At 36.7% G+C, this 10,446-nt stretch overlaps 2 protein-coding genes across 2 annotated transcripts in view; both read right to left on the minus strand.

The window, feature by feature from the left end:
• The window catches only part of LOC107104026 (transcriptional enhancer factor TEF-5-like), a 45,429-nt gene extending 38,755 nt beyond the window's left edge, over positions 1-6,674 (minus strand). Inside the window, exon 1 of the mRNA XM_015403914.1 lies at positions 6,656-6,674. The gene's annotated coding sequence lies outside the window, so the exon portion shown is untranslated. The remainder of the gene's footprint in view (positions 1-6,655) is intronic.
• Positions 6,675-7,155: 481 nt separating this feature from the next.
• The window catches only part of tulp1 (tubby like protein 1), a 14,263-nt gene continuing 10,972 nt past the window's right edge, over positions 7,156-10,446 (minus strand). The window contains exons 10-13 of the mRNA XM_015403912.1: positions 10,280-10,388; positions 10,079-10,177; positions 8,452-8,623; positions 7,156-7,907 (exon numbers count right to left, since the gene is read on the minus strand). Coding sequence (XP_015259398.1) covers positions 7,774-7,907; positions 8,452-8,623; positions 10,079-10,177; positions 10,280-10,388 — 514 coding nt within the window. The 3' untranslated portion in view covers positions 7,156-7,773. The remainder of the gene's footprint in view (positions 7,908-8,451; positions 8,624-10,078; positions 10,178-10,279; positions 10,389-10,446) is intronic.

Raw genomic sequence — 10,446 nt, forward strand, 5'->3', positions numbered from 1 at the left:
GCTCAAAAGCCTTCCATGCATAGATTCTGTCAGTGTTTTGATCTGTTTGCGATCCACATTGCGTGCAGCAGCCACCACAGCTACTGCACAGTTCAGAGAGGTGGACTGTTTTCCCTCCCTATAAATCTCACATTTCGTGAAGGACCACAGGTTCTCCATGGGGTTCAGATCAGGTGAACAAGGGGGCCATGTCATTATTATTTCTCCTTATAGACTTTTTCTGGCCAGCCATGCTGTGGTGTATTTTGATGCATGTGACGGAGCATTGTCCTGCATGAATATCATGTTTTTCTTGAATGATGACGACTTCTTCTTGTACCACTGTTTGAAGAAGGTGTCTTCCAGAAACTGGCAGTAGGTCTTGGAGTTGATCTTGACTCCATCATTAACCCAAAAAGGTCCCACAAGCTCATTTTTGTGGATACCAGCCCATACCAGTACCCCACCTCCACCCTGCTGGCGCCTGAGTCGATAAGGAACTTGCTGCCCTTTACTTTTCCAGCCTAGTGCCCATCCATCTGGCCCATCAAGACTCAATCTCATTTCATCAGACCAAAACACCTTGGAGAAATCAGTCTTCAGATATTTCTTGGCTCAAACTTGATGTTTTGTCTTGTGTGTCTTGTTCAAAGGTGGCCTTTTTTCGGCTTTCCTTACCTTGGCCAGGTCCCTGAGTATTGAGCACCTTGTGCTTCTCGGCACTCCAGATATGTTGCAGCTCTGAAATATGGTACAACTGGTGGCTAATGGCTTCCTGGCAGCTTCACGCTTGATCCTTCTCAATTCATGGCAAGTTATTTTGAGTCTTCTTTTTTCAACACGCTTCTTACGCCCCTGTTGGCTATTTGCCATCAACTGCTTGAATGTGTGATGAACCCTCTTCAAAAGCTTGGCAATTTCCAAACTGCTGCACCCTTCTGAAAGACAGCTGACCATTTTTTTAATTTTCAGAGTCTGTCAAATCTCTTTTCTGACCCATTTTGCCAAAGGAAAGGAAGTTGCCTAATAATTAAGCACACCTTATTTAGGGTGTTGGTGTCATTAGGCCACACCCCTTCTCATTACAGAGATGCACACCACCTGATTTACTTAATTGATAGTTGGCTTTAAAGCCTATACAGCTTGGGGTAGGACAACATGTATGAAAAGGATGATGTGGTCAAAATACTCATTTGCCTAATAATTCTGCACTTGGGGCCGGATTTATCAAGATCCAATTTTGCGTGCAGTAATTTGCGCTCGCAAACTGGAATTTTGCATGAGGGGCTGAACCATGGTTTGCGGGTGATTTAACAAGAGCGATTGCGTAACTGGTGGCAGGTGCAAAACTGTTGGAGACGCCCTATTTAAATGATGGTTTTGCGCGTTTTGTGGTTTGCGGCATGGCGAGTTTGGACAGCAGAAGGCGCAAAAGGAAATTCGACCCCATGGAAATGGAGGTGTTGGTGGATGAAGCCAACAAACATTTGCACACAGAGGAACGCTATATGTGAACAAATCTGTAATAAAGTAAACGCTGTTGGTGAAACCTTGCGAACAGTGGATTAAGTAAAAAGAAGATACCAGGATATTAGAAGGCGAACCAAAGAAAAACTGGCATATAACAACACATCTGCGAACAAAACAGGAGGGGGCACAGTAGATGAGATGCCTCTGACCAGCATTGAGGAACAAGTACAGCTGACGCTCTGTGAGGAGCAAATCACTGGAATTGCAGCTCCAAAATGGCAATGCTGGATAAACGATATGTTTTGATGATCGTTTCCTCGTTCATTCCAAAAATATTCACACGGAGTGAAAAAATGCGTTCTCTGCGTCTCCTTGCTTAATTTCCATGTCTCCTTCTTGCAACAATAACCGCTGCCATGTGTGCGCAATTACGCATACAGACCATTTGCACCTTCTTTTGAAACGTGTTAAATATAGAGTCAGATACCGTTAGCAAAATTGCTTTCAGGTTTGATAAATCACTTTGCGAGTGCTAAATTAATATATTTACATGTTCTCCTCCCACAAGACGCACTTTTGCGTGTAAACGCCCCATATTGCATATTCATTGCTGAAAAAGTACTAAATGGATAAGAGGCGATATTTAGCACGTTTTAAAGACCAAATCCTTTTAGCACGCTGTTGATAGATCAGTTTGTACATTTTTAGCGTGCGCAGTGAAATAGCTCACGTTTTTATACACGCAAACCTTTGATAGATCCGGCCCACAGTGTATTGGCTCTGTTGTTTTACTATATCTTAAAAGTCAAAAGGAAATAATCTCTATGAAAATAGCTAAAACAAAAAGCAACTTTTACTTAAGTTGCTAATTAATTAATACCTGGCCCTAAGGTATGTAAGAAAGTACCCTCCAGCCCTCAAATCTCATTACTGCTTGTATCACAGCTGCCATTAAGTGGACTGAATTTTAGTCCACTCTTCTTCTAATTCAGCCACACTGGAGAGTCATTGTACATGTGCATGTTTGAGGTCCTGTGAAGCATCTTAATTGGATTTAAATTAGGCTTTGATTGGACCACAGCCAAACCTATTTTTCTTTTTCTATCCATTCAAAAGTGGTCTCCTAGTGTGCTTCACAATTTATGTCTTGCTGCACAGCTTGAGTACACTTGAGCAAAACCCCACAAACTGATGGCTGGGTTCATGTTCATGTGAGTGTCAGAGCAAAATTCATGAAGCAGGAGAATAGGACCAGAAGAAAGTCACCATGTTCTCTGCATTCCTTGTTTTCTGAAATGCATGTTAGTTACACACCAGATGTAACAGTATGTGTACCTGCCAAATAGCTCAGTTTTGTCCCTCTAGGCTCTGTATTTTTCATTGGGAATCATTAAGCTGTTTAACAGTAAACAGAGATTACCTTTTGTGATCTGTTTCAGTAAGCAACACTTTAACATACAAATTATTAATTCATATTTTAAGTTGCTTTCTTTCCAACCATGTGCTCTTTCAACTACTATGCTTTTGCATAATTAGATTTTTTAGATAGCCCAAAGTTTTTCACTTTTGTTTGTTATCATATTTGAAATGTTAAGGCAAAAACGTTAACTAACATTACAAAGTGTGACTACTGTAGTCATCAGCTTGTGGCAGATTTACTGTAGTACAGTACTAGACAATTCAAATTGCTGTGCATGACAAAAGAAACAGAAAAATGTACATTTAAGTTGCATAAAGGTAATTAAATGATTGCTAAACATGAGTAAAGATAATGAAAATGATAAAAAATGAAAAGATAAGATGATTAAAAGAATGATTGATAATGAAATGAAAGGAAGTTGGACTACAAACACAGTAATAATATTGTTTAGATAGCCCAGTCATGGTCCACTATAAACACATAAGTCTTTCACCTTAAGTCAAGTCACCTCAGGGTTTCAGCACTTTAAGTTTTTTTCAAATTTATTCGAGCATATTGGCATCCAAGTTCAGAGATGGCAAACTAATGTGAAATCAAGGTTTTTCCTTGGCCTATTTTGTGTGATAAAATGTTTGAACAAAAGTAATGATAGCGAGATCCTGTACAATTCACTATGCTGTACTGTTTAGGGGGACAGAAAGCAGGTGCCTCCCCTCCCTACTCTAGATAAGGGTGAGGGGAAGGTCATTAGAAATAATGAGTTCATAAAGCCTCCTTCATGCTATGGTTAAAAACGTATGCTCTTATCGTTCTCCCGTCCTGTTTCTAGTGTGAACGGAATACAGTTGTCTGAAATGTTTATTTGAGCAAATTTATGTCTTTTGATGAACTAAATTTTTCTCTTGGGAAGATTCAATGTTCATGTGTGTGTATGCTGTGGATTCTTTTTAAATGTAGGGGGGGGTTTCTGAATGCTTCAGAATCGCACTCAGCTGTATTCAGCTGGTTTGTGCCATTCTCCTCTGCAGAGTAAAATAAAACGTTTTCTTCCTTGCATATCAACTCTCAGTGCTCATGTCTTACTCCACACTAACAATCCTACAGAAGTCAGTGACTGGATGCAATCAGCTGGGTCTCCTTATATAGACAACAGTTAACCAATCAGCCTGTATGATCTGGTTGAATTGTCTCTCTAAAGTGCCTTAAGACTACATGTGTTGTGTATCGGCACTAAATAAATAAACTGAACTGAATTAAGAATGGAGAGCTGCTTTTCCATTTTTGGTTCTGGTTCTTAACAAACAACCAGGATATGGTTATTCCTCAATGCGGTCTAATCTGTATGCCCTAATGCATCCAAGTACTCACCAATATAAGAAAAAAAAACTGTTCAGCCAGCAGATGTTTGACAAACAACAGGACAGGATATAGAAATCAGGCAAACATCTCACCATATGAATCATGGGAGATATCTGAGTCAAAGCGGGGGTTTGACTCACTTGGATGTGTTATGTGTTGAAATAGGCTACTTTTAAGCATAGGAATTACCTGATTTTTCTCCTAAGTTTATTTATATAGCACATTTGAGTAGCAAGATCATACAAAGTGCTGTACATGAAAAAATAAGGTACATTACTGTGGCATAAATTACCAATAATATGAAAATAAAATGTTGACTGAAAGTTACTTAAAATGTTTAGATAGGATATTCAAAAGCCACTTTAAAGAAACTTGAGATTTGAGGACTTTTACAATATATGCCAGATTAGTAGAACATAAGAAATAAAAGCTGCTTCTCAGTTTTTGGTTCTTCTTCTGGGTATGCAGAGCAAGAAGATCTCAAAGGTCTGGCCGGTTGATACACTGACAGTGAGTCATGTTGATATGTCTTAGGGGCTAAGACATTTAGGAATATATTATAGACTAACAGGAGTATTTTTAAATATATTCTCTGAGATACTAGAAGACAGTGTAGAGACTTTAGTATTAAGGTGATGTGCTCCAATTTCTTTGTTGTGGTGAGGACACAGGCAGCAGCTTTCAGGATCAGCTGCTGCTGTTTGATCATCTTTTTAGGCAGACATGTGAAGACACAGTTACCATTCTAATAAAGATGTAAGCTAGTTTTTAAGGTCCTGCTGAGACATTAGTACTTTAATCCTGTAGATGTGTTTTAGGTGATAGAGGGTTGATGTAACTCTGTGGCTTGGTAGGATAGCTTTTTTCATGCTGGGATAAAGGGGTCATCCATTTCTAATAGTAAATTATTGTGAGCAAATAAAATGGTGTTAAGTAGTCCCTTACAAGTAGGTAAAACAAAATCTCCATCTTTCATCTGTACAAGGGTGCCAAAACTTAATGTGTTTTAATCTGGCTATTAAACTAAAAAAAAAATCTTAGTTATTTACATGGATCAAACCATAGTTTTCTTTTAAAAAAATTGCAATAATTTTATCCAAGGTATCTGTTCTAAATGACTGTAAAAATTGCCCTTTTCTTACGATATATATACAAGATGCCTTTTAAAAAGATATATATGAATTAGTCTAATAGATACAATAGAATCAGCTAGATTTATTTTAATTATATTCCATATGAAAATTATTATTTGAACGCGTCAGAGCCAAATTAAAAGAAAAACAGACTGTTTTAGTTTGATACATTTGATCCTTTAGTCCAAATAAGCTGATTTACCAGAGATTTAGATGGTGTTTTATAGTTCAGTGATGTATTTGTTAGTGTTGCGCCGATGCCATTTTTTGGCCCCGATACCCGATACCTGGCTGTGTAGTATCGGCCGATACCGATACCATAATGATGTAAAATAATTGCCAGCATGGCTTTGTTAAGCTGCTGCCTACCTTTGTGAAGCAGGAAAAAATCTAATACAAAGTCAATCAAGTAGAACTTTTTAATGCCTACCAGGAGTGGGTGACAATAGTTGAATAAACTTATGGCTCTCAAAATGGTATCGGTGCCCTATTTGTTGGTACTCACCGACACCGATACCAACATTTTAGGGGAGTATCGGGCCCCGTCCGATTCTGGTATCGGTATCGGTGCAACACTAGCATTTGTGCTCTTTAAGGGACAAAAATGTGATGTATTGAGCTCCAAAATAAATATTACAGCAGAATATTTTGTTTTGTAAAATATATGAAAATAATAATAAATAAAAAAATCAGCAAACTTATTATTGTTTAAATGCTGTAATCTAACTTGAGGTAGAATACTTGAATTGCTTTATAAACACTTTCAATTTCATTTTTTTTTTCTGTATTTTTCTCCATTAAATCTATAGATATATAGAAACCTCTCTGATTTTACAAACTTATTATATATTATACAGCTTTTCATAAAATAGTACATTTTCCACTGTAAGACTTTTACGTGTGCTGTAAAACTTTATATTAGTAAAGATTTTAAAACAAGTCCCGCTTCAACTACAGCGTAAATTCTTTTAGATATCCAACAAAGTGTGATGGTTATGCCCTTAGTCTTTTTATCCAATGTGTCATTTTATGAGCTTTCAACTTTAAACTGAATATCCTCTAGTAGGAACCATTTCCTTCTAGCAACAGCTCCTTCTGTTGGTCACCCATATGGCTGCAACATTACATATGAATGTTTGTTCTTACACAAATTATCTATTCATAAGAAATATGTAAAGTAGAAAAAAATAAATTAGGTTGATACAATTGTTTACATTAATGCTTGCAGTTATTTAGCTGAAATTCCTCTAGGAAAAGCAGACAATGGAGGGGTTGGGGGTGTGGGGGAACTCACCGTACAGCATCTGTTCAGGAGGAGCAGTCAGCTTCAGGCTTGGTTTAATTCTGCGAGTTTGGACAACAGCCTGAGCAGGTTCAGGCAGAATACACACCTCTCACTTCTGCTCCAGGCCCTCCATTCAAACAGGTTTTTCACCCTGAGTGAGGCTCTCGACATGTCAGACCGCAAGAGAAGAAAAGCGTGGGTGTCTCTAAGAAACTTGCAACTGGAATCTGTTTTATTATCTGCCAGCTGCCTCCTCGCAGTAGATGATACAATCATAAAACATATTTTTATATCTGTTCTCGCAGACCACTTTGAGTTTTCAGTATAGAATTTGACTGGTTGGACCATGTTTGTCTGTTATCAAGGAGGTTTAATTCATACACCTCTTTACATTGAGCACATAAAACAAAGGCAAAGTGAAAGAAGAATACAAGATTTTTTACAAATCCTGGCAAAAAAAAAAGTCAAAATAAAAACAAAAAACAACAACATAGTAAATTAGACCAGGCTGTGTCAGTGAACATAGAAGGAGACAGAATAATCACACATGAATAGATATCTATAACGCCTTTACCAATGCTACCTCACCTGACACCTCTTATTACAACCATATTTGTCTTAAAGAAAACCGCCTCAGACATTATAAAATGTAGTTTCTTGTTTATCTGTGTCACATTGACACAATAAACTCTACAAATGAACAAGATACAACACAGCATGACATGAAAAGAACAAAACACACAAAGTCAAGCATCTTTAAATAATATAACACTGTCACGTTTAAGAGGGCTTATAGTCCGTTCTAAAATTCATTAGACTCATTAAAGTAATTCCTGAGATTATGTTGTCCTAACTGATTGTGAAATTTGCACTGAATTACCAAAACAGAAAACAAAACTGTCCTTCACCGAGCCTTCCAGGTTTAGATCATGCCACGAAGGTTCACTTTGCTCCTGACACCTCCAGGAGGAAACCTCCATGGTAAAATGGTGGCAATGCAGCAGCAGGTATCTGCCATTAGTTACCAGCCCCCATTTTGCTCCGTTGAGGCCAGTCCAGAGTCACAGGTCGGCATAAACGTGATGCTTTTGGGTTTTAGCGGGAGCATAAAGCTGATGATCTTTAGATTATTCACAAGCAATTTTGCCATCGAAGCTGGAGAGTGCGATAGCAAAGGCCTGCACGGCACACAACGGGTAGTTATAGTCCAGTGTGAAAATATCATCGGCTATTCTTCCAAACTGCATGACGATGTAGTCCACTAGAAAAAACAAAAACATGTTATTGTTGATTGCTGGTTTAAAAACAAAACCAAATACAGATATCATGCAGCCTCTTAAATGTATAAACCATTGGATTATTTTATTTCACACAGATGTACCCTGTGTTAATGCAAATCCCTCTAATTAAATGATTATATTAAATAAATGATGGAGTACCTGGTCATTTGACTGAAGGACATACATTGGCAGAAACATTTAGATATCATACAAACTTTCCATACAAACTTGCCATAAATGGGCATAAAAGCTAAAGCAATTTCCATTTTTGGTATTTAGATGATTTTATCAATGCTGATTTTGCTAAACAGGGCTTTAGAATTGAATATAACATATTTTGAAATGTTGGTTTGCCAACAAAAGCGATTTGATATATACTTAGCTGATCTATTTTGTTTCATCCTTGTGCTTGTATTTGTTTTTTCTGTAAACCACTTTTTATTTCATTATGCCACAAATCCACATGCAATTCCAAAAAAACCAGAGTGTTTGTGGAACAAAGATGGATGGAAGAGAAGTACTCACAGTCCTTGTTGTGAACTATCTGGAAGTTCTTGACAGAGGCCTGTGTGACTCGGCCGTTAAAATTCAGCACATGAGAGGCAGTTTCTTCGTTCCACACGGGCGTCTTGTTGTGAAGCTCAATCAGATTTTCCATCCTTCTATTCTGGTACCTTACCAACAAGCTGTCACATTCCTGTGGTCAATTGGCAAAACATAAGTCAGTGAGCATCAACAAGGAGCAATGAGATTTTACCCACTGGCCTTGTTCTCTTCCCATAATAAACAAGAACATGAATAAAGCTGCTAAACATCTGGATCTTCTGTTGGCAACCAGCTTGTGTAAGAAAGAATGTTTATGCATTTTTATAAATTTAGTTTTTAATTTCGTGGTTCTGTATTTGTGTGGGTTTTCTTAATCAAAAACAGCTGAAAATGCTTTCAAACTAAAGTTAAGAAATACAATTTATTGGCTGTTGTGATGAAAAAAAAAGATTATATTCCTTAAATATAAAGACTGAGGAACAAGTGAGCTATAATCGAAATGTTCTGGATGATACTTTTATAGAAACACCGCACTAACGAATAAAAAAATAAGTTTGCTTGAATATCTTTAATTTCAGTTTACTTTCAAGAGTCAGTTTCTTTTCAGTTTTACAATCACACGATGCATAACATGTTTGAAAATAAAAGACGTTTAGATGAGAAGGCAGTTGCATTGTGATGCTCTGATAGCATTGGCTAGTTTTTCCATTTTTATTATAAATTCTGCAGCTAACTTTACCCACATTTCTATTAACATATTTCAGTCATTGACAAGTTGAACATATTCTGATACTGTTTTATAGTTCTCTTTTTTGTTTAGGCTTTAGATATGAGTCTTTTGGTTAAGACAAATCATTGGATTAATTTTGAATAGTTGGTTATCAAAATATTTGTCAACTTATTTGTTAATGGAATCAAATCGTCGCCTAGAATGAAGGACCACAATCAGTGTTCAGCACATACTTCAAAATATGCTAATTGCTGAAAGAATGTGATCAGCAGTAATTCAGAACAAAATACAGATAGAAATGATAAGGATTTATAAACAAATATATAAAAAAATTTCCGTTTGGGATTAATTGTTTCACACACAAATATATATATGTAAGTATGTTTTATTTCACGTTTGCCGTTTGCAGTTCATCGAAAATGTACAATAAAGTTTTTTATTCTATATGGTAACTGTTTCTTATTTATAAATGTCAAATTACTAAACTTCTGTTAAAATCCTGCTATCTTAGATAACATTAAGATATTTTCAAGTAATTGATTAATTGACAATATATTTTAACTCAAATAAATGATCAGTGTAGTACTAAAGATTTCAGTGAAATTAAGGCTGTATTTAACTCTTTAGCTCTGTGATGATGCCATTTAAATACAGTAGTAATGTTTTGAAAGCTTCTATTTAGGTAGTGGTTAACTATTCTGTGCTTATGTCAGAAATTGAGCTGTACTAAAAAATAAGTCATAACACTAAAAGCAATTTAAAAAATGTTATATTTACAGCTATTTTTTGCAGGGGGGGGGGGGGTAATTTTGTTGAAATAGTAATTGCTTGTTACTGTTTCTACTTTTTCTAAAAAATTTTTTTGATGCAGCTTACGTTTCTGGGCCTGAGCGGTACTCTCTCATTGTCCTTGCTCATGCCTGGAATGATGACCGTCATCCGCCTTGGTCCTTTCATGCCTAAGACATTTGTTTCCTGAGGCAAGAAACAAGCAGTTTCAAGGTATTACATTTTACTCTATTCAGTAATCATATCTAAAAACATTCCTAGAAGGCAGTAAACCCTAGACGAACTTACATAGATGATGCCAGCTAACTCTTGCCGAGCATTAGACATATCTGGTAGAGCTCTTTCTGGATTTAGAGCATTGTCAAATACTGTAAATTTAGTCCCCATTAAATTGGACCTGGGTTAAAAAAAATGAATATGTATATTTATATTTTTTGGAAATACAAATGCATACA

This window comes from Cyprinodon variegatus, unplaced genomic scaffold (genome assembly GCF_000732505.1).
Source record: "Cyprinodon variegatus isolate N-32 unplaced genomic scaffold, C_variegatus-1.0 Scaffold1595, whole genome shotgun sequence".
Classification (NCBI taxonomy): domain Eukaryota; kingdom Metazoa; phylum Chordata; class Actinopteri; order Cyprinodontiformes; family Cyprinodontidae; genus Cyprinodon; species Cyprinodon variegatus.